At 32.3% G+C, this 25,590-nt stretch overlaps 1 protein-coding gene across 2 annotated transcripts in view; it reads left to right on the top strand.

The window, feature by feature from the left end:
• SNX13 (sorting nexin 13) overlaps positions 1-25,590 on the top strand; it is a 124,944-nt gene that overhangs the window by 84,012 nt on the left and 15,342 nt on the right. For both annotated transcript variants that reach the window (XM_058526719.1, XM_058526709.1), the window contains exons 14-20: positions 2,022-2,126; positions 2,734-2,866; positions 7,152-7,189; positions 11,217-11,286; positions 15,710-15,849; positions 19,900-20,007; positions 21,799-21,909. In XM_058526719.1, the coding sequence (XP_058382702.1) occupies positions 2,022-2,126; positions 2,734-2,866; positions 7,152-7,189; positions 11,217-11,286; positions 15,710-15,849; positions 19,900-20,007; positions 21,799-21,909 (705 nt within the window). The remainder of the gene's footprint in view (positions 1-2,021; positions 2,127-2,733; positions 2,867-7,151; positions 7,190-11,216; positions 11,287-15,709; positions 15,850-19,899; positions 20,008-21,798; positions 21,910-25,590) is intronic.

Genomic DNA, 25,590 nt, shown 5'->3' with positions numbered 1-25,590 from the left:
TTAACTTGATGTCATCACATTGGACTGATAAGAAGAAGTGTGATGTAGGCTTAAGAGCAGAGCTGAAAGTCAAAGTGAATTTTACATTTGATTGTATTTAGTTATACCACTATGTAAAAGAAAAGGATGTCCTAAAGGCTGCAGGCAGATCAGAGAAGTGTTGTTAAAAAAGGAAACACAAAGAGTAAAAATACCTTATGGGATCATAGGATAAGAAGAAAAGTAATTGTTTATTTTTTGTTAAGTATAGATAGTATCAGTTTAATTAGTCCTATTGTATATATAATTTCCTTTTAAAAAGTCTTACATTTATGTATTTTAAGAATATACAATAATATAGCCTGCAGTATTTAAAAGAGTTAAAAAAAGTTAAAATAAATTGCTGTATCAGATGACAAAAACATTATAAATATATTTTATATTTTTCTCAAACATATTATTTAATTAATCATATTAATTACTAATTGCCACTTTTAACTAGTCCTATTGTTTTGTTTAAATAACCACATTTGTGTAATAGAAAAGTAGAGAATACAGATTAATAGATAATTTTGGAAAAACACTTATTTTTGTATTTCTAAGTTAAAGTGATAACAAATGTGTATAAATACTTCTGTATTACTTTTTTTGGGGTGGGAGTGGGGTCTGGTTATTTGTGTCCCATGGTAACTCTCCAAAAGTGTTGATCACTCTATACTAAGGATGAAGCTTAATCCAATTCTGTGTACCTGAGATTATAGGAAAAATTTAAATAAATGTAAAATGTTATTATTTTCAAATTTGCCTCATTTCTTAGAAACTGAGTTTAGTGAGCTTAGAAGGCAAATGAAAGGACAAAACCAACTAACGTCATGTTCCTCTCTAATCTTTGTCACGTACTTGAAGTTGTTTAGTTCTCCCATTCTGGGGGAAAACACGTAAACACACACCACACCACTCTGCACCCTCCCGTGTGCAATCAAACAAGAAATAAGCACCCTTCTCCTCCCTCTCCAGAAAGAAAAACTACCACCACACGACCTACTTGGATTTACTAACAAGAGATGAATTAACAAGGGAGTATTAGAAGTTGTATAGCTCTTTTCCTACACATTTATACCCTGCTGTTTACTTCTTTTACTTTTTCTCCTCTTCTTGATTTATCCATTCTGTTCCTTACATATTCTTTTGGATAGCATACAGAAATTATTCAAACAATGCAGTCTTTTGCTAGTTTCTCTAAAAGTTACCATCTTCGTTACTCATTTACTCTCCAGAGCCTTCTGAAGTAACAAATTCAAAAGTTGACATGCCAAAGATGGCCATATTCTTAGCTTGTCAGCATTTTTTTTCTTTCAATAAAGTAATTTTTTACATTGGACATCAGATTTTATATTTCTTTGTAATATCTGTCACATTATGCACTTTGAAGTGGAAGTTGTTGGAACGAATGAACTTTTCAGATTTTTTTCTCTCCCGTATCACACTGGAACTTTGCTGCAGCGTTATAAAACCAAATTTAGGATAAGGGTAGTCTCTTTTAAAGGCCATTCACAATGATTGTTTCTGTTGTTAAATGATAAGTAACAAATGGCTATTCTTTTGGCAGTTATATTAAATACACATCCAGGACTACTGAATGCTAAACATAACTCCTAATGACAGTGTTTCCTGTGTGCCAGCCACTGTGCTTGTATGCCTTACATAAATCTCTTTCCATCCTTCTGATAACCTTTTGTAGTATTATCTCCATTTTGCAGATCGAGTAAATGAAACCTAGTGAGAGGTAACTTGCTTGGCAAAAGTCAAGATTTAAATCCATGTTTGTCTATTAGTCTACTGTGTAGTACCACGATCATGAGGAGGTTCTGTCTTATTTCAGCCTTCTTAAACATCAAGGTGTCATTTGCAAAGCAAAGATTTTGCCAATTTGCCAATTACTTTCAATAATATGATTCCATTTTTTAATTCTCCTGCTATCAAGGGTTAACTTATATTTAGAAACTCCAAAGATCATTACTACCATTATTTTTCTCTATTAGGCATCTCCAAGAGTTACTGTTGATGATTATTTGGTAGCAAAATTAGCAGATACTTTGAATCATGAAGATCCAACCCCTGAAATCTTTGATGACATTCAAAGGAAGGTATTATATACATTTATCATATCTTTCTTGAAAAAAATGTATATTTCTGTATGCATGTAATTTGTTTTTAAAAATGTTATTGAAACATTATAAAAGTAGAGCGGTAACTAAAAAGATGAGTTATGGTAATAATACTTTTCAATTACAAAAAAGATAGGCCAGTTTTTTTTGTTTGTTTATTTAATTGACAAATGAGGAAAATCCTTATGTTATGTTTTTTGTTTGAATCTGACTGAAGAGTGAGGTAGTTTTAGAAGTTCATGAATTGATGACGTACGTATAAAGAACATGACTAAATTTATTTTAATATGTGCCTTGAGCCTTTATGTGGACTTGTTTTTTAGAGAACCCTACTTCCTAAAGCATTGTATATAACCTGCTGTCATGTGACTTGTGTTGCAGTAGGACCCTTTTCAGTGCAATTTGGGTAGTAAAGGGACCAGAAGAAATCATTAGTTGTGACGTAGTCTTATTGCTGATATCTTAAAAATATGGAGCCTATGATTTGTTATAGAAGACCTCAATCTAGCTTTTGGTGAAATCTTGTTAGTGAAAATTAGTACGTTATCTGTATTAATGATTGAATATCTTGACTTATTTCAATAAGGTATATGAATTGATGCTACGAGATGAAAGATTCTATCCTTCCTTCAGACAGAATGCACTTTATGTGCGCATGTTAGCTGAGCTGGATATGTTAAAAGATCCTAGTTTCAGAGGATCGGATGATGGTGATGGAGGTAAGGTGGCAGACATTGTATGTTTATATGTAGATACATATATATATTCCTATACATATTCTGCTTACCAAAATAATGACCTTTTAAACAAGATAAAAAATGTTCTTGAAGCTCACATATAAATTGTAATACATTTAAAAATCTGTAAATGAAGGACAAAGTTTAGTTACTATACTAAATTAAAATTTCAAAATTTAATAGATTAGCACGTAAATATAGAATCCTTGAATTCTTAAGGAATGTTTTTTTGAGTTGTGTCACCCACATATTTTTGTGGTAGTTTCCCTTTTGCTAGTAAGTAATAATGTTCATGACTAACAATGGGATTGTTGAGATTAAATGAGATAAGTAATGATTCTGAGACTGTACCATAAACTATAAAGCATTATTAAAAAAATACAGTTTTTTCTTTCTTTAATTATACCCTTTTGCAAATTCTACACAGTATAAACTGGAAGAAGCTATAAGATTTCTTTTTCCAATCTTTCAGGTTTTTCAGATGAGGATACTATCGGCATGGTGTAGTGAAAAAAGCAGACTTTAAGAGTCAGAATATTTAGATTTTACTACTGTTCTACTACTTATTACCTGTGTGATGTTGGCCAAACACTTAATTTTTTTAAGCCTCATTTTTTTCAGTTGTAAATCTGGGATAATATTCTTCTCATAATATCATCTTACCGCAGAGTCATTGTGAGATTTAAATGGATTATGTATATAAAATAATTTATAAACTAGAACACAAATATCAGTTTTTAGTTAGTAATAAATAATCAGTTATTTCAAGTCTCCAGATTCTTAGGCCTAATCATCATTTTCCTTGTAATCCAGTTTAGAAGTACTTATTAAATTCTAGTTAAATATCTAAGGTTTGATAAACTCTCCAGTATATTCTACTAAGCAAATAAGCAATGTAAATAAAAAGTTAATGGGAAAGATTTGACTCAGTAATTATTTTAAGAGAGTGTTTTAATTATAATTTACTTATGATTTTAAGTTTACTTCAGTTTAATGGACAGGACCTCTTGGGGTTGGAGATATAATAGATCTATTAGGTAGTGAGTACTGCTTTAAAAAATACCTCTATTATGGAGGCTTCTGAGCCTCCCCTCTTTTCTCCCCCCCCTTCCCCACTCCCTAGTCTACATTAGTGAGATTTTACTTTTTAAATAATCTGAGAAATCTGGTTACAGAAGTTTGCATTTGAGTTTTAATAACTTTTATATTGATTGTTGGTCTAATATCTTGGGTTTTTAAATTAATACTTTCTGGTTTATTTATTTGTAAAACTGGAATAATATTCTATTAACTGGATTTGATTGCATAGTTAAGGAAGTTTTCTTTTTTTTTTTTTAAAGAGTGCTTCTATGGGAGCCGAGTAGTAAAATTGAGTGTACCTTGAGTTTATTATATAGTGTATCTGTATTTACTGTCTCTTTTGAAAAATCTTTTACAGAGCTGCTATGAAATTTACAGTAGCAACTCTACTTCCAGAAAGGACTGTTATAAGCGTTCTTGTTATTTATTTTAGTTTAACTGCTTTGGAAATTTCTTAGTATTAGGAAATGGATTTGCTGTATGACCTAGAATAAAAGTAAGTTAATTGAATCATAATCAGCTAATTGTATGAGTTCCTAAGTAATATATAATTTAAAATGATGGTAGTAGCAATATATCCTATGGGAATAATTTTTCATGCTATTGTGTAAGAAGTCTTCCAGAGTCTTCTAAATTGACTTTTAGCTCCCATTCTTAGCTTTCTAGTCAGTCTATCTTCTTGTATGCAACTAAGGGAAGCAAATTATTTATAAGCCTTCTCAAACTTCCCAAAACCTCATTACTTACTTAAAACATAAGTAGATTAAGGAAATTTTTCCTGCAACTTTTGATCTGAAGTAAATGTACTTCTCTTTTATATCAGCCATTGAATAATCCCTCACATTGGAATCATTGATTGTGGTTTTGAATTACATATGTATATATCTTTTGTCTTTCCTGGACATTGCTTTTTAACATTCTGTGTCTTAATTGATGAGCTTTTATACATTGTATAACTAAAAAATTGCCTAATTCTTTTTTTTAAAACCATTTGAGAAAAATATGTGGAATGATGGGTAAATATGAAATATTATTGTTAAAAATAGCTGTTAGGTTTATTGTCTTTGTCAGTGTAGATTCTAGGTGATTGCTTCCAACTTTTTCAAATAGTAATGCTTATAATTTTCTGGTCTCTATAAGATTGTTTAATCACAAATAGGCCTTCCCCCTTTAAACATTTTTTGTTTAAATTCATTTTCTGACTTTTAAAATTAAGTTTCCTACACTGTGTGTATTTTTTAGACATTCTGAAATTTTGGCTACTTTTTAGACATTTTGAAATAATTGTCTAACCCTGTGTTTAATGTGTATCTGATTTTTAAAAAGTACAGGCTGCAATTGAGCCTAAAATTAATAGGCCAAGTCGTATGTGTGATAGTATCCTCTGGTGGTTTTTCTCTGCTGGGGAAGAAATTTCGTTCCCTATTTAACCAAACTTCAGGGGATAGGTAGGTGGCTGGGTGGCTTGCTTATGCATGCTATCTCTCCTCTCTCCTCCCCTCCTCTCCTTTCTTCCTTCTCTCTCTCTGTTTGTGATTGCTTCTTTAGTTAGTTCAACTTTAAATTATTTTAAAAGTAAATATTTTCTCCTTTATTTAAAAACTTGGTCTCACAGTCTTTTTAATATTTTAAAAATATTTTAATTATGCTTTAAATGTTTTAAATGTTAATTTCAATCCCATTATTTTTGTCACCAGGTCAAACAGTACTTTCTTTTGTTTTCTAGTGTTTACAGGCAGTCATCAAATTCTTGATTAAATGTGGACCTAGATTGATTTTAGACTGTATTTCTGGATCTTATTGTTGATCAAGAAAGTAAACTGTGCCTTGTTTTGCTCTCAATTTCTCTTTTAACTTGTCTTGTCTCTGGTGGGAAGATTTAAGAGGTGGGCAGACCACAGAAGGAGGTATGAGGCATGTAATTGAATAAGGAAGATAGAGAACTATTTGTTTACTCATTTTATTTATTTTTTATTTTTTTATAATTTTTTATTTTTTTTTCCCCCAAAGCCCCAGTAGATAGTTGTATGTCATAGTTGCACATCCTTCTAGTTGCTGTGTGTGGGACGTGGCCTCAGCGTGCCCAGAGAAGCGGTGCGTCGGTGCACACCCGGGGTCTGAACCCGGGCCGCCAGCAGCGGAGCGCGCGCACCCAACCACTAAGCCATGGGGCCGGCCCGTGTTTACTCATTTTAATTATCACCTTTGCTGTTAACCAAGGAGTAACCCTAGGTGGAATTTCCTGTTTACCTTTTGAAACCAAAGTCTGAGGAACCAAGAAAGGTTCTCCCGCATTTAGAATTGTTGAAGTTGGAAAGCAACACCAACTGCCTTTTTGTAAAAGAAGTAGAAATTTGCTTGAAGACCCATTTAGAGATCCAGAATCATAAATAATCTCTTAAGTGCTAGAAACCATACATTAACTTTAAACTGTATATGAAGTATTGCTTTACCATGTATTTATTTGTGTTTTTAACAGAAGGGCATCTTAATTGGTAACTTGATTTGCTCACGTATAGAATAAAACCCTGAGAGAAAAGACATTAATTTTAATAATGTGTAATTGACTTACTCTCTAACATTAGTTTCTAAAAGTAATTTTTTTTAGTTGCTTTTTAATTAAATGGTATTGCATATAGAGATTTACATCTTTTGTTCTATTAGTTATATATTGATTTAAGAATCTAGACTTCTAATGATTTTGAGCCAAATCTACAAGAATAAGTAGACTTAATAGATATATTAAAAATCAATCTATTTATCCTTCACACTAAAGAATAATTTTATTTGCAATATTTCTTAATCCGGTGAGACAGAAATAAGAAAATACCTCTGACATTTCCTAATAGACTTCACTGTGCAATGTTTTCCTCATGTTTACATTGTATTAGACAACTTAATATGTTACTATAAGGATAAAGTATTTAATAATTGCTGTCCTGTACATGAATGCCCTTTTTGGGTAGTGGGGGCAACTTAGATACATACATATTTTCACTAAAATACCTCTCTTGGAAAATCATGGGGCTTAAGGGAACAGGTATTTGGGAGTAGTGTACCACAGTTTTCTTTATTGTTCTGTTATGTCTTGGCTTGTGTGACTTTCATTCTTGATATTTGAACCTTAGATAAAGCAACTGTTTCAGAAGTTTTTACTGTATACTGAGTTGAATTTCCTCTCCCACAGAATCTTTTAATGGGTCTCCCACAGGAAGCATAAATTTGGTAAGTACTGTTATGGGTACTTTAATTATTAAAGTGGCTTGAAAATAATATGAAAGGCTGAGCCTTAACATATGTAAATAAATGCTATATTAGAAGCCCCCAAATCATCCTTTAGTATTATAAGAAGTTACTATGCTTTTAAAGAAATTTTAAATTCACATATAAGGCATCTGTGAATTAGAATTTAAAAATGAAATTTATATTCATTTTTAAAAATGGGCTTAGGTCACACCTGCATGATTCTGTTGCATTTGATTAAAAAATTGATTTCATTATTTTCGATACCAATACTTAGTATTTTAAAATGACTTAGGTTAGTGCTATGATAGGCAGTAAATTTATGACATAAATGTTTACGTTGGAACTAGTTTTTTCATCTCTTGTATTTGGAAAAGAAATATAAGATTAATTAATTGGGATATCTGAAAACTTCTAGATATTTGTTAAAGTCTACACTATAACAAATTCAGGTAGTTGTAAAAAACATTTTTTTAAGATTAGAGAATTTTACAGTGAATTAAGTAACTATATTCTATGATTACAGATTTAAGAATGATGTAGGTTTTTAGCATATAAGCTGTCATTGGCATTTCATATATTCAAGGTAAAGTGTGAAATAATGAACTTTTCAGTTTTTTATATAGCTGTCTTTGCCATTGAATAACTTATTTCATAAAATGCTGCTAGGAAGAAATATTAGAGTTCTATGAAAGTTTCAGTCCAGATTCCTTCTAACTACCTGACTTTTTCTTTCAGACTTTTTGTAATAACTAAGTGGTTTAGAGGTTCGTTATCTTATGTTTTCTATACTATTACAGTTATTTCTAAAATAACCTTCTTGAGTAAGTGTTCTGTTACTGTACAAAGTATAACCTTTAACAAAACACTAAAGAATATCAGCCATAGTGTTATGTCAGATATTTTGTAACATTTAAAATGTTTTCCTAAATCATTTGGTATCATTACCATTTACTTGTTATATTCCATAGCCTTATAACAAAAAGGAATATCTCCTAGAGCATGAAGAAAGTGTTAGCAATAATGTTCATTATAAAGAAAAAGTTTCCAAATGTGACAAAACTTTTCCTTGGATTGAAATTTTCTAGTATTCACATTTGTAGTGCTTGTACAAATGTTTGCACACTAGTAAAAAAAAAAAACGTTTTTTTTTCTTTATTCCATATCTGGAATAAATGCTTTTTCAAGTAAGAGAGATCCCTTTTGTCAGATAGTGATATAAACCAGAACAGTCTCTGGATCAAAAAAGGTCACATTGAGGTCAGTGAATTGCAGTATTTTGTTATTCACATAAATCAGTTAAATTCAACCTTTTAAGTAGGTAGAGTCTTTGAAATTGTTTTAAATACATAGACAAATTTTAGTGGATAACTGGATTTTTAAGATAGCTTAACATTAAAAATGAGATCATGATAGTTTATTCCAGTATACTAGACAAAGTAAATATTTGATGTGTGGTGTTTTACTTATTTTGCAGTTGAGATGGCCAGGTAAATTATGAGCATTTCTAGCCGAGCCAATGTAGTTGTGTTTGCTGAGTTGATTATCATAATAAATTTGAACGTTCAGTTTTTGTGTTAGCATAATGTTTAAAAAAAACACGTCTTTTTTTTTGCAAGGAGTTCAAGAATCTTAGGCCAAAGGACTACTTTACAACCTGTATTTTATTTCAGGATGGTATTAATGCACTTGTTTTGAAATCACAGTTTTCTTTTACTAATCAATGTTTATAGTTCTAAATCAGAATGTAGTTCCGTAGTTACTATTATTTTACCAATTGTAACTTTAGTCTATTTGATAGTCACATGTGCATTATAACAGTGACTAATGTGTAAGAGACATTTCATCAGATTTTTCCATCATATTTAATGAAAATAATATTAATTGTTAATTTTAAATATGCTAAAAAGACATTTATATACAATGTTTTCTAACAACTTCTGGGTTGCAGTATAAGATGCTAACAAGTTTAAAATAAGAAGTAAGTAACATTTAGCTTTTTAAATGTTACTATAAGGGAAGGTTACTACTACTTTTACTACTGCTACTACTAATGCTTTTTTGAAAGTTAGTTGTTTTATGTTCCCTGTGCTAGCTTGTAATTGGATGAAGATCACAGTAAATAGCAATCTAAATTTTGTAGAATAAACCATTTCCTCTGAGGCTTCTATCTTGCACATAAAAACAAAGCAAAGGTTGTGCTCTTTCTATCAAAATGTTTTATTATAGGTCATGTGAACACTTAAAAATAAGTGCATTCTATTTCTTGTCAAAGTATTTCCATTCACATTATATCCTGACAGAGTTGTAAAGCAGATATTACACCATTCTGACCGTTGGGAAAACTGAGATATAAGAAAGACTAATTGGTATGGCTCAAGTCTCTTATGGTATCAGTGGTGAAGCCTGTTCTAGACCTAATTTAATTTAATGATTCTCCCATTTGACCAGGGAATCATCTGTATGGAATTATCACATTTTGCTTCTCTTAATGCTCAGTCTTTAGTAGATACACTTTTGGCTTTCTTCTTGGAATACACTTGCCTTAGTTTAAATGGCTTTATGTTATGTATATGGCTGCACTTAAGTCATTTAGATGACTCAGTTAGCAATAATAAGGACTCCAAAATTCATTCAGATCCTGTGGTTTTTAAAGTGTAAAATATGTCTGAACCATATAATGTCTGTGTGTCATAGGACCCCAAGAGCACTCCTATGTTCAGTGATTTACTAAGGACTCACAGGCCTCAGCAGTCATACTCATGACTAGGATTTATTATAGGGAAAGACATAAAGCAAAATCAGCAAAAGGAAAAGGTGCATGGGCAAAGTCTAGAGGAAACCAGGCACAAGTTTCCAAGAATCCTCTCCCATGGAAGTCACATAGGACAAACTAATTCCTCCAGGAATGACTGAGACAACACATGTGAAATGTTGCCACCAGGAAAGCTCATCTGAGACTAAGTGTCCAGAGTTTTTATTGGAGACAGGTCACATAGACACCCTCTGTCTACTGCATACTAAAATTCCAGACTCCCAAAAGGAAAACAGATGTTCAGCATAAACCACATTGTTTGTGCAAACAGTTTAGGTACAGTGAGACACTCAGCAGTTAGGGAACAGTGGGAACCTTCCCTAAATCTAAACTCCCAGATGCCATCCAAGGGCCAACCTTGCAAGCGGTCCTTTCTAACGAGAGCAATTTCAAGTGTACTGTGTCAACTCTTTTCTGTAGAGTCTACCTTCATTATATGATTATGTTCTCTTCTGTGTATGTGTGGATATATGTGTATGTAAAAAAAAAAAGTTTTAAATTTAGACCCAAAGGCCATAGTTATAAAAGATTCATTCTGGGTCAATTGGTAATGATTTTTGTTTGGGAAATTATTTTTGAAAATTAATTATTTAAAATCTATATTAGGCTACAGATTCACTTCATTTAATAAGTAATCATAATAATAACTGACATGTTTTGTGTTAGGCAGTCTTTTAAATGTTTTACACGTCTTCTCATGTAATCCTCACATAACCCTATGACATAGGTACTATTATTATTTTCATTTTATAATAAGGAATCTAAATTAACTGAAATTATTTCTAAATTAACAAAGGTGTTAAGTTAAATATTACAGAGTTGGCTCTAGTATATTTCAACATTTAAAAGTATTGAAAAGTTAAGAATATGTCTACTTATTTTTATTCACATTTCTTTCTTGCCATGTATTGAATATAATTGAGAAGTAGCAAATTATAATATATGGACAAACAATGAAGGAAGAAATAATATGATATATTAAGTTGATTTCTAAATCATTTGATTTATAGTTTCTTAATCTTGGCTCTTCTCTCTCTTGTTAGTGTAAATAGGATTATTGTTGGAGGGGAGGATTCAAAGAATATAAAACATACATGGAGCAAAGATGAGTAATGCATGTATGATGTAGAATTCTTTAACACTTTTTTTTCTATAAAATTTAAAAATTTTGTTGCCTGATTTTTTTTCCCCCAGTCTTTAGATGACCTTTCAAATGTATCTTCTGATGACTTAGTACAACTTCATGCTTACATTTCAGACACTGGTAAGAGACTTTGTGGTATAATTGTTACTTAAAAGCTATTGATTATTATTATCCCTACATTATTTTCCACATTTATTTTTACACACTGTCTTTCTGTTCTTTAGTCGTATTTTTTACTTTATTTTCTGCAGCACGTTCTTCATTAAATTCCATAATGTTTATTTACTTGTGTATATGATATTTGAAGGTTGTCACTGTTAACATTTGAAAAAGCTTATATTCTAAGCCTTTTGTCATTGCTAATAAACTCTGAAACCAATTGTTTCCTCTTTTTGTTTGCATCTTGCTGTTAATTGTCTATATAATTCTTATTAAATCATTTTGCGGCAGATTTTAGTTCAATATTTTTTTTCATTCGTGCAAAGAGAGACTAGATAATCGAGTAAATGAAGCTTTTGCGTGTGGCAGTTTACAGAAGTTCAAGAAATGCTTAGATGAGATGAGAAATCTCTGAGATTTTGTGACTCAGTCAGCATACATGCAAAATAGTTAGTGAACTGAGAAAAAAATCAATTTCCATCATTGCTATTGGGTTATTAGGTAATGCCAATGAGTAGTAGACATTGCTGATTTTCTTATCTGGCCTCTCACTATTCCTAGAATACTAGAGTGTGTTTGTCAGATTACATACTGAAGTATAAACAATATTGAGTTATATGCCTCAGTTCAATTTCATATTTACATTTTAGATACTGAAAAGTGATTTTATAGTATAAGTGTAGTTTAAAAGATAATTTGCATCTGTTTTTTTTTTTTTTTTTTTTTACGATCTCTGTTCTTTTGCCTCACACTGGAGCTGGAGTCTCATTTTGCATTCTGTTCGCTGCCAGATTTCTGGAATAAGTTATGTTAATTGCTGTATCAGTTGTTCCTTTATCTTTTACAAATACTTGATGCATACGTTACTCTTTTCTTAAAGCTCATTAGATAACACCCCTTGTAAATAAAACCAGAGGTCTTGTTGCTTTTCTTTTTAGCTTTTGATACAGTTGTCTCATTTTTTCCTTCCTTAAAAATTTTAAATTCTTTTAAAAATCTCTATTTTCAAATGTGAAAGCCTTTGTTAAAATGCAAATATTTAGTATTTGTCTTTTTATTTCTTTATTGAAGACCTTAAACTTTTATGTCTAGAGGAAAACACTCATGTCCGTATTTCTTATATGGATCTTTCTCTTCTCTGAAGGTTCTCATTTTCTAGCTGCTTTGTCTGTTTATTCAACAAATATTTATTAACTTCTTAAAATGTATGGAAGCAGTACACTAAGCATTTTTAATAAATTATTTCTGTCAGACAAACTTATATATAAATACTAAAGTGTAGTGGTTAAGAGCACAACTTTTTGTCCGAATTGCTTGGGTTCAGACCTCAGCTCTGCCACTTAATAGTTGGGTAAACTTGGGTGTCTTCCTTAACTTCTCTATACCTCATTTTGCTCATCTGTAAAATGAGATAATAATGATAATAATACCTCATAGAGTTGTTACAGACTAATTAACTAGTTGCATTAGTAATTACGTGGTGGGCATTATATAGTAGTGTTTGTTCAATAAATATTTATTTTACCAATTGGACTCCAGAGTGTCTTTGAGTCTAGATCCCATATCCTTTAACATCTTTATTACAGGAAGTAGAACTTAGAGTCTAGTGCAGTGCTACTCAAGGAGTGGTCCATGGGCTACTGTGTACTGCTTCATTGAGAAATCTTGCTTTAAAGAATATTGGCTAAATTATGCAGTGTGCTTAGTGATGAGATTGATTTATATTCTGATCCTAGTTCCATATCTGGTTATGGATTAGTAACAAATAGTTTGCACATCCACTGCTATGAGTAACATTGTCCTAATGAAAACAAAACCTACTGTTTCCACTATAATATCTTACCATCATCTCAAAATCATTATCTTCTTTTAAAATCAAATTACCTTTCTGTCTTCTGTACTTCTTTTATAACAGCCTCATTATTCTTCCTGTTGTGCTTGCACACTGGTCATGATCTCGCCTGCCTATAAATTTGTGACAAATCTGATTCTTCTTTTTCAGAGTGCTTTCTTACATTCCTCTCTTCTTTCCTTTTCTACTCCGTGCTAGTCTCTTTATTCTTATTAACTCCGAATTGATTATGGTTTGCTGCCTAATTGGCTTCTGCTTTCTGTTTTCCTTTCCCAAATCTATCTTGAACACAGCAGATAAAGCCATTTGCTTGTTGCTATGGCTAACTTGGTTGAGTGATGGTGTTTCTCTAATGTGATGAAAAAGTATTGTGCAGTTTGCTTTGCTAGGTCTCTAAGAAAAGGATGATTGGAAGAGGTGAACAGTTAATAATAGTGTTACCTGTTGTTAAAGCCTCTGAAAACAAGATGACCAAAGTCTATCCCTAGTCTTTTATTTTGTCAAATCTGGAACACTGATATTAGACAGAAAGGGAATGAAGGGCAATTTGGAGTAGAAAGTGCAAATCTTAGAAAAATTTTGATGAAAACCCAAGACAGGTTTCTGTACAACTACATTTGCCAATATAGATTTCTAGCTTTTATGTGATTAAAATAAATTACTAAGAAGCTACGCAGACCCTTTTTGCCTAATTGTATACAAAATACAAAATATTTAGTCAGCTCCGAAAGTTGGCCGCTTTTTTTTCATAATTATGGATCAATGTAATCTATTATTAGAAGAGTAGTTGATCACTATGGTAGTATAAACTGCTATGGGAAATCCTGCCTCCCACACACAGAAAGGCAGAAAATAATAAAATAAAAATAGCTAAAGGGGGAAATCTACAGGTGCCATAGACCATGAGGAAAAATATAGAGAAGTGAAAAAGGAGTTGAAGTCAATGAGCTCATAGGAGCATGAAGACTGCTATCTTGATTTTGACAGCATTTTCATGCCCTCAAATTTAGAAGAGGCAGGACGGGCCAAGGCCATGCAAAGCTGGAACCTAGTCCTTTGCATAAAGCCCGGAGTCACAAAAGGTCGCTTGATGTGAAAGAGGAACTAGAAAAACTTATTCTACTGTCAGGGGAAAGAACAAAGAATGTCAAGATCACGGTTGGAAATAGTATCTATCACCCACAAGAAATTGAAAGCCTGTCTTGTATCCTAAGATGAGTATGTCTAGATTCAGCCATCCTCAAGTGATTGTATTGAGGAGAATATAAGAGTATATTAAAAATATTTGTAGAGATAAAAACCTAAGGCAAGAATACAACACTATGAAAAAGAACCAAATAAAATTATAGAAATTAAAAAAATATAGTGATTGAAATTAAGGTCAGTGGATGGATTAAGAAATAGACTAGAGAGGGGCCAGCCCCATGGCGTAGTGGTTAAGTGCTCACGCTCCGCTACTGGCGGCCTGGGTTCGGATCCCGGGCGCGCACTGACACACTGCTTGTCCGGCCATGCTGAGGCGGCGTCCCACATACAGCAACTAGAAGGATGTGCAATTATATATACCACTATCTACTGGGGCTTTGGGGAGAAAAAGGGGAAAAATAAAAAGAGGAGGATTGGCAATAGATGTTAGCTCAGGGCCGGTCTTCCTCAGCAAAAAAAAAAGAGGAGGATTGGCATGGATGTTAGCTCAGGGCTGATCTTCCTCACAAAAAAAAAAGAAAAAGAAATAGACCAGGTACAGATGAGTGTAGACTCAGTAAACGTTTGGAGACCTGAAGAAATGATCTAGAATAGAGTACAACACAGAGATAAGAAAATGAAAAATAGGAAAGACAAAGTGATTCAAAGTGCATCTTTTTATTTCAGATTAGTACAAAATGGGAACAGGTTTTGGTTTTAGAGACTACCTGACTTGGATGATTAGTGGCAACTCAGTAGGAAAATGCCTTTTTAAAAAAATCTCCAGAATAAATTACACTTGTAAATTGTTGAATATTATAATTGAGAAAGAGACTTGCCAAAAGAATAGATAAATCTTACCTGTGGCTTTTGCTTTCTCTTTAGTTGAAGAGGTTTTAATTGAAATACAACTGAATAGTGAAGGCTAGTACAAAAGGTTATTATTTTTTTGTTATTTTTCCTCTCTTAAATTTGAGACTCAAATGCTATATATTATGAGGTGGTACTGTGGTATCGGAACTAATAATAGGTAAAAGCTCTTTGGGAAGAGAGTGCAAAGTAGACATCACTATATGGTTGGTAGTGTCATGATAAACTTGTAGTTTATTTTGTAATGTAGCCATCATATGTAACACCTTTTAGATGTGAGTACAGAAGATGGGACTCTGTTTTATCCTTTGGTACATCCTTTTGTCTCAGTCTGTCATTTCACATTCTTCTTCATTTCATGTGGTCCTTTTTGGTTGTTTTTGTTCTTCATCTTCCTCCTTTTTTGTGTCTTTTGTTCCTCTTCGTTTTGTTTTAAATGACTAGTATGTGCTGACTATGACCCATATGCCGTGGCAGGCGTTTGTAATGATCATGGCAAGACGTATGCACTATATGCCATCACTGTACACCGGCGCAATCTAAACAGTGAGGAGATGTGGAAAACCTATCGTCGTTATAGTGACTTCCATGACTTCCACATGAGAATCACTGAACAGGTAATGAGGTTTTTGAAGTTTTTTTACTTTACATTGTTTCCTGATTTGATGTTTGATTCTGAATAGTTCTGAGGATGCTAAGGTATTGACCAAAGCTAATGAAAGAAAATAAGGTAAGAATTTTCATATAATGAGCATAAATGTTTGAATGATTTTGAGCATTTAATCAATAAATCGAACTTAAGCCAGTCCTGACTATTGTAAACTAGTGACAAAATATCAGTGGTATATCTCGGAAAATTAAAATGAGTGTATATTTCTGATTTTGAAGAGGTGTGTGTGTGTGTGTGTTGTGTTGTGCAGAGGTATTTGGGTTTGGCTTAAAGTAGGGATGGGGATCACTGGAGGACATTTTGTGGTTTTGTTTTTGCCAGTATGATTCAGATCTATAGTTATTTTAAATGGCATCCTTATCCAACAGTGTAACATTTAAATCCTTGATCCATTAAGTTATTTTAAGAACCACAGCCTAAATGAAATTTCACATTAACCAAATAATATTTTTAATTCTTGCTAAATACAACCCTCTTGTTTTATAGAAGTGTAAAGACTCAAAGATAACAAATGTAAACAAATTATTTCTCTCTTTGTTCTATTTTTTATTAGATATTTTTTTTCTTCTTCTTAACTTAGAAAAAAATAATCACCAGATGAATTGGAATAGGTGATGTATGAAATTTAACCCTCGAGAGTCTGATTTCATTCACAGTTTTTAAATGTACAACTGGTAGTAAGTCAATAAAAACAGTAATAATTAATAGTGACATTTGACTGGATGGACTAAAGCTTTGAAATGACATGGTACTACTTTAGAATTCAGAAAATATCTTTTTCAGTTAAGATAGTGGAAAAAATATGGTTGGTACCATGATAATTTCATTAAAATATTTTTGTTAGAGTGAGGTAAACTATTAATAGTTTAAAAGTGATTAAAAACAGGTTAGTGTTGACTCCAGAAGCCCATATTAAAAGGAGTATTTTGCATTATATTCATAAGGAAATTAATAACTTAGGACTTATCTGTTTTTCTGTTTTTGTTGTAAAATAGATCTTTTCTTCATGTTTAGCTTGATTTGTTTGCAGAGGTGGGTGAAAGAATTTTCTGCCCCACATTGAAGAAATAATTGCCTTACTTTTTCAAATATTATCTGTTTGATATTGTTTTAAAATCGAATAGCTCATATATCTCTTTCTTCTCATCCTCACACTTTAACCAAAAATGACAAATTTTAAGATAATTTGAATTGCTAAGAATAGTTTTATTTACTTGCGAATTAATGGGAATTTGGTATAATACAAAATTTTCTTTGTGTGAATAATTGTCGTTTTCTTTCTGCTATTAAGAGGAATAACTATTGCCTAATTTAAATGTTCTAGGCTAGGACTATAAATATTATGTTTACATATTGACAAATATAAGTGAAGAACATACATTTTAAAAACTTTATTAATAGAACAGTCTGTACAGAAATTTCCCTTTTCAATACAGCACCCAAAATTAAATGAAATTGATAAAGCACAATTCATTTTTGAAAGGGCTCAGTGCAGGTGAAGTCAGTGTATTTTGACTTTGTGTTTCCTATAAAGTCATAGTACGTGATTACTTAAGTATTTAGATTGCTCATAGAGCTTAAGAAATTAAAAACTAAGCTTGTAAGTGAAAATTTAGGTTTAAGCAAAATACTCAGCATTTGTAAATAAGACTTAGGCTGTTTGCCTTATAGTTCTGCCTTATCTATATTTTTTAAACTCAAATCCCCTGTAAAATAGCAGAAGAAAAATGCAGTAACTTGTAATTCACTAGTTGATAACAATACAACCTATTGACACAAATAAGTTTTAACTCCATAGCGCTCTTAAGGTATTAAAATTGTTTTAAAACAGGTTTTATTTTGTTTATTTAACTTTGTGATGTAAACTTGTTTCCAATCTAAATATATGAACTATCATTTATTTTCTTTAAAGATTTTTTTAATAGTCTAATTTGATATTTTATGGATAAAGATTTGTAAAATTAAAATTGGCAAGTTTGATTTCTCCTGAGACATCTCTCCTTGGCTTTCACATGGCCGCCCTTCTTGCTGTGGCCTCACATGGCTTTTTCTTTGTGTACTCGCATCCCTGGTGTCTCTTTGTGTGTCCAAATTTCCTCTTATAAGGACACCAGTCAGATTAGATTAGGGCCCACCCTAAGGGCTTCATTTTAATTTAATCACCTCTGTTAAGGCTCTGTTTTCACATACAGTCATATTCTGAAGTACTGGAGGTTAGGGCTTCAAAATACAAATTTTGGGGGGAATACTATTCAGCACATAACATGTTGGTAATGCCAGAATAAACTATGCATTCTGTAAAATTGAGTTAATAGTTTCAGATAATGTAGATAAGTAATAGTCACGGAAATTAAGTATCTTTTAGGACACCTTGAAAAAGTAAATTTAATTCCATAAGGTCAGGGCTGGCCCTGTGGCTTAGCGGTTAAGTGCGCATGCTCCACTGCTGGCGGCCCAGGTTGGGATCCTGGGTGCGCACCGCCGTACCGCTTCTCCGGCCATGCTGAGGCTGCGTCCCACATACAGCAACTAGAAGGACGTGCAACTATGACATACGACTATCTACTGGGGCTTTGGGGGAAAAAATAACTAACTAAATAAATAAATAAAATTATAATTGATGTTATTAAAAAAAAAGATAAGCTGGAAATGGCAGCTCCTCCTCCTCAAAAAAAAAATTCCATAAGGTCTGATTTTTAAAAAGTTAATTCTTAAAACCAAGTACTCTCCATTGGACATTTGCTATTCAATGAGGACCCCTTCTAATACTTTTGTGAACCACCAGATTTGTGAATATCAGTACAGCATAACATTTTCTCTGTAAATTGCCTCTCCCTTTTTTTGTTTCTCTTTCTTTGGCTGAGAACTGCTTTTACTTTTCATATATAACATGCAATGAACTTGTTCACGTTATAGCTCCAAGCAAGCATCTGATCTGCCGTTCCATTTAATAATCTATCAGAATCTTCCAGTTTGGAGATGAAAATTATCCTACGCCTTTTTATTTCCTCTTCTCTTTAATCTCTGCACCTGGAATGAGTTTTCTTTACAGAGGATGTTGTTATTGTTGATTTGAGACAAAGAATGGTTTTAGAAAGTTTGTTTCACTTTAGGATATGTATCACATGGGAAAAGCAGAGTGGGGCTGCTTAAAGTTTCAGATACTAGGCTGTTGGCCAGGCACAGTGACCAGCTAAATCACTTTGTTCTTATACTGTGTTAGCAGCTAGTATGGTTAAAATCTGTACTTCAGCAAGGCACAGCAGATTACTACATATCTGGACCTTTGAAGGCACATCCAAATGTTGAGTCTTTAAATGCTAAATTTAGAGTAGGTATGCTTACTTTGTGTTTGTGGCTCTACAAAGGTAAGATGCATGCTGATGGCTCTTAAATTTTTTTTCTTAGTAATCTATGAGTTGATTCATGTGGTTGATGGGGAAGAGTATCAGTATTGTACTATAGTTGTATATATACAGAGTTGTAATATAGCTATATTTTTAAATTTGCCTTTTCTACTTTTAATAATTGGCTGTTACAACAGTTAATTGAAGTCATCAATATAAAACATATTTCTTTATGAATTTTTTATAAGCCAGGAACTCATAACTTTGATCATTAAAAATTTATTTGCGAATACTTTGTTCTCAAGCCAAAGGGTTGTTAAGGAAAATATTTTTTAAAACCTTTTATTATTTAAATTTTGAATAATGTCAAAATTAGAGTATTAAAATGAAACCTCATGTGGACATCACCCATCTTCATCGGTTACCCACATTTATCATTCTTAATTGAAAATACTTTATAATAAATAACATTAGAACTGTGGTTTGGACATATTTGGACAATATTTTTCTATTTTCTGATTTTTGCTTAATATAATAAAATATATTGCAAAACGGTCTAAGATGCTTTTGATATGTAGAGAAATTGTCACTTGGAAAATACTTGTCTCTTTTTGTAAAAAACAGATTATCGAATGTATTTTGTCTTCTAGTTTGAAAATCTGTCAAGCATATTGAAGCTTCCTGGTAAAAAGACTTTTAATAATATGGATAGAGATTTTTTAGAAAAGAGAAAAAAGGATCTAAATGCATATTTGCAGGTAAGTCCATGTTTATTGTTACTTGTAGACTTTCATTTTAACGTAGCACCCAGATATAGCAGATTTCTTCATCAAAGAATGTTTTCACTATAATAATGAGATAGCAACCTCTTTTGAGTAGCATGTGATGTGACATGCAATCTGCTCAGTAATTTATAAATATTATTTCTCTGTTTATTGATTAGCTTAGAAGTTTTGTGAACACTCAGTGGTAGGGATTTTGCCTTTTCTGGTTAGATAAATACACAGACACAGGCACATGTATCCATTCTACATTACTGTCAAGTCTAGGTATTTTATGGTAGACTAAACAGTTAAATGTTTCCAGTTCAGCAGATAGTAGCTCTTCATGGTATATCCAAAGCTAGCAGATTTTTATTCTCAGATAAATGTGTGTAGATGCCTCCCATCATCCAGGATGCGTCTAAGGCTTCTAAAATTACAAGGTAATTCAAGAGAGGAATAGATCTGAGGGACTGTTTCTAACGTGTAGCATCCTAGGCATATAGATTTCTCTTATGGAATAACAAAACATGTCTCAGTGCTTACTTATTGCATAAGCTGTTCAGACTCCCAGAAATAATTTTGTTTTAGACCTTGGTACCCAGATGCCAGATATAATAATAATATCACTTTATAGTTTTTTATACTATTGAATGGTTTATGAAGTTTTCTTGCCCAGGTATATGGTGTTCCATTATTTAGCTCCCCTCTCCACCCTCTAGAACAAGGGTCAGTAAATTACAGCCTGCAGACCAAATCCAGCCCACCACCTGTTTTGTTAAGAGTGTTAGTGGAGCACAACCACCTATTTAGTTTACTATTGTCTGTGACTCCTTTTGCGCTACTACAGCAGAGTCGAGTACTTTCAGCAGAGACTCTGTGGACCCAAAACCTAAAATAATTACTCTCTGGACCTTTACAGAAAAAGTTTGCCGACTCTACCTTAGTATTTAGTGAAACTTAGCTAATACTATACTGGATATTTTGTTTGGAAGGTTTCTCTCTCACTCTGAAACATTTAACTACTTGATTGGATTTAGTTTATAATTGTAATTCATGACATTATTATTTACTGAAAGGATAGCAAAAACATAAATCTCTGCTATTATTCATCTTTGTCTTCTGGCTTAAAGGTGAATGTCTGATATCATTTATATGACTCTTGTCAAATGTTTTGATTTTTTTTTAATGTACTAATTTCAGTTGCATTAAAATCTGTATCAATTATTTATAAGATTTAGAAAATAACCACCTTTTTCCAAATCTGGTGCCATAATGTATATTTTAAATGTGGCTGTGCTGTATACTTCTTAGCTAATGAACTCAATATGTCAAAACATGTTCCATCAAAGGAAATAAGATAGAATGTTAGGTTCTATCATTAATAGTTGGGAAAGCGATATTTTGTTTTGGGGCTTTCTTTATAACGCTTAAAAGTTTTTGTTTGGGTTATTCTATTAATGTTAACTTTAGAATTAGAATGTGACTAGCGTAACAATTTACTAATGTGGATCTTCTTAATATAAGCTAAAAAACTGAAAATGGAATAGTAAATATATTTGGACAACTTTCACATTAGATATGCTGAAAGTCAAAATAGCAGATGGGAAGAATATACACTAAACTGTTAATGGTCATAGAATTATTGATAACTTTAACTGTATAATTGTTTTTTTAAATATAAAATTAAAATTCTTTACTATATATTCTTAACTTTTAGCAGATGAAATTATAAATAGTAGTTTCCAGTGTCCTATGAGTGCTAGATACCTCTTTTTTTCCTGTTAGTTACTGTTAACTCCTGAAATGATGAAAGCATCCCCAGCTTTGGCTCACTATGTGTATGATTTCCTTGAAAACAAAGCCTACAGTAAAGGGAAAGGGGACTTTGCTCGCAAGGTAAGTAGATCATTGCATTAGTTTTCTTTATAGGTCTATTTTCATACTTTGTTGTTAATAAAAGAAAATTTATAAAATTTATTAGTATTTGTATGTATGTTTTAAAACTAGAAAATTTTATTAAATGCTCCTTGGCATGTTTATCTTCTGTGCTTTCTTAAAGCTACTATTGGTAAGTGTATCTAATAAGTTTAAACTCCTGTCTTGACATGTGGATTAAAATCCAGCAGAAGCTTGAAAGAAAGAAAAAAAAAAACTTTTGAAATGATGCAACAAGGAAGGTTTGCCTGAGACAGGTCACAAGCTTTGCATTAGCTTGAGAAGGAACTATTTCTTACTGAGAAGGAATGTCTTTTACTTGGAGTAAGGATAATAAAAATGTTAAATAGGATATGTTCCTGAAAATATTTATGCCTCTTGAGTGAAATCTTTATTATTTAGAATTCCTTTGGAGATACAAGACCTATAGTTGGAATAAGATGCTAGGTTAAGACAAAGTGATTAAGTGCTCAAATTGGGCAGGATAGCTTAGTGGGTGAGAACACAAACTTTGGAATCAGACAGCCTTTGGTTCAAATCCGTGCTCTGCCATTTACTAGCTGTGACCTGCAACATGTTACTTTTTTGATATTTACTTTTTTGATCCTTCAGTTTTTCTCAGGAATTGAAGGTGTTAATCCTCATTTTAGAGCATTGTGTGAATCAAATGAGATAGTCTGTGTATTACAGTGCCTGGCACATAACCTTTGAATGAATGTTGGCTCGTAGTAGTAGTAGCAATAGTAGCAGGAGCAGTAGCAGCAGTTGGGCAAGCTGGGTGAAGGGTATGTGAGAACTCTGTGTGTTATTTTTGCAACCTTTTAAAAGTCTGAAATTATTTCAGAATGAAAATTAAAAATAAAAAAGATTCCCCACTACACTTCCCGCCTAAAAAGACTACCTTTTTTAAAAAAAAAGATTAAAGAATTGGTACAAAATAAGAATTAACAACTGGAAGCATAAGAACTTCGTATGGTTACTCTAGGATATTAACATTTCTAAGTGGAATGTTTTGTTTTAATAACAAGTTCCAGGTTATGTCCCTTATGATGGTGAGGGAAAAGTGTGGTGGTCTTTGTATTTCATGATAGGAGTGATTGAGTTTAAATTCCAACTCTAAATGGTTTTATTGTCAATAGAGATGCATTCCAGTATTCTGTCTTTTTGATGTTGACTTTAGGTTCTCTCAAGATTGTATCAGTTTTAAGAGAAACTAATAAATTGGTAACAGCTTCTTGAGATTAAAAAAATCAGTATGCTAAATGTTCATGCTTTCTTTTTACCAACCAACAGTAGCTTATATATATCCAAACAATTATATATCAATTTTTTTTAAATTACTACTGGCCTAAAGATCCTTCTGAATCATTTCTGGAAATGCACAGTAACATACATTTTTTAAAAGTTATATTGGTAATTACTAAGGTCATCTTGATCTCTTTTAGATTGTCAGAATAATTTTTATACATGTCAGGAATTAGGGATTTTCAGCTATGTTTCCTTTTTTGGCTAAATTATAATTTAATATTTTTTTCTCAATTATATTTCACTGGAAATTAAATAGCTATTAGAGAAAATCATCTGCAAACATTTTATCACTGGCTATTCAGAGCTTGAGAAATAATACTTTATAACACATTAACTTGGTCACATAATTTGTCTAGCTTTGCAAAATCTGTGGGCCAGTTCCTAAAAAGAGTATCTGACAAGCAGTCTTCCTCTGTGCACACAGTATCTTTCTATCCAGTTTTATATCATGGTGTGAAGGCATTTTAAGCTATGGTTAGGGACCTAAATTTAAGTTAAAATTCTTCTGTTTATATTGTTACCGATACAAATAACTCAACTGAGGTGATAATTGAATGAATAGACAACATCTGTGTGAGTCAGGCTAGTGTACACTTGTGCGGGCAGTCCATAATTTACTCCTTTGGTAATTTGCAGGTTTCTTTTTTTCTTGATTTTTTTACCCCAAGCCTCTGTTTTAAGACAAATCCTGTTTTTGGAAATGTTATCATATAGTGATGGGCTCAGCTTTTATGCTATGCTTCTAAAATTCTACTTCAGGGTTAGGCATCCGAATCACCTGTGGAGGTTTTTCCATTCCCTCTTGACTCCCTCATTTCCCCACCCCTGGACACAGATGCTTGGGCTTTACCTCAGAATTTGGGGGAAAAAAAAAGAAAGAAAAAGAAGTGGATTCTGTAGGTCTGGGATGGTCATAGGCAACTGTTTTTAATTATTATCTAATTCACGATTGAGATTTAGATTCTCTTGTCTTAAGAGTATCAGTAGTAGTTTAGCTGCATGCCTAGATAGCTTGTGAGGTTGTATGCACTGAACCAGCTCTAAAGGTTATATTTGCTGCACTCACGTTTCTACTGTGAAGTGTAAGATATATAAAATTCTAAAATATTTTTAAGGATGTTCAAACAATTTTTAATGTAGGTTGTGGATTAAAGTGAAATTTATGCCTTTTATGCTTCTGACATTCTGCCTCTTCTGGAACGTTATAACTTAGGAGAGAGGTGGCGGTTTTCCTTCAAGCAGGCATTTTAAATGTGGTATCTCATGTTCATCTCTCTTAAGAATTCTACATGTGTTCTCACAACTTAGCTTATTTATAGTGTTATTACAATTAAAAAAACACTTGGCAATAATATCAGTGCTGGAAATAATGTCCTGACTGATTTGAACACGTGGTTAATGGAAAACTACTGTATATAGAATTAGAATTACACACACAGACAAACACATATGTAATTTTACAGACACATAAGCACGCATAGACACACATGAGAATTAGCTTCATCTTTTTATCCCCGTATCTCTCTTCACCGGTGGTAGTGTTTTTCAAACCCTCCTTCATCCTCGTTTCTATCCTTTGGTTCTACTCTGAATTGTTGTACTGTCACAGTGTCCCTCCTAAAGGTTGCATATTCCATCAGGCATATCTATAGCACTGTTGGCTCAGTTTAAGTCAGGGAGTAACTAAAATTCCCAACCCTTTTACAGTTATCTTGAAATTCACTTTTTATTATTGTTGTTTATTATAGTACTTTACATTTTCTAGTTTTTCTTGATGGAAGCCATGAAAGCATTTTAGAGTGAAGTAGTTTTGTCTTTATGTTATCTATTAATGTTGTACTATGTTCCTTAAGCAGTGGAGTTCAGTTTTTACTATTATTTTGTTTTTTCTTTTTGCATGGAACATAATTTGCTTCTGTGGTGGTTTTTATGAGGCTCAACACCTTATGGAAAATATTATTGTAGTTTTGTAATGACTTTGGTTTTTGTTTTGTGTCCCTTTTTTCCTGTTTGTTTCCATCTGTTAAAAATCTCGGAGAGTTTCATATGCAGCTACTTTGTTTTCTTTAGACGTCTCTCCCTTTATTAATTGAAGTATACAGTCAGAATGTCAATTTTAATGTTTTTATCCCTCTAGAGATTATCTATTTTTATATCTCTGGTCATATTTTCTTTTATGGTTTTTCTATTCTGCCTTACTAAAATATGGTTTACATGTCTTATTTGCATCTTCTTCGTAAGGGGATTCCAAATTCCCTCCATAGATTCTAATTGAACATGTAATGTATCCTAAAAATTACTTTAAAAAAATGAATCTTATTTACTTCTTTCTTA

This window comes from Diceros bicornis, chromosome 3 (genome assembly GCF_020826845.1).
Source record: "Diceros bicornis minor isolate mBicDic1 chromosome 3, mDicBic1.mat.cur, whole genome shotgun sequence".
NCBI lineage: Eukaryota > Metazoa > Chordata > Mammalia > Perissodactyla > Rhinocerotidae > Diceros > Diceros bicornis.
This window is presented reverse-complemented; position numbering and strand designations above follow the sequence as displayed.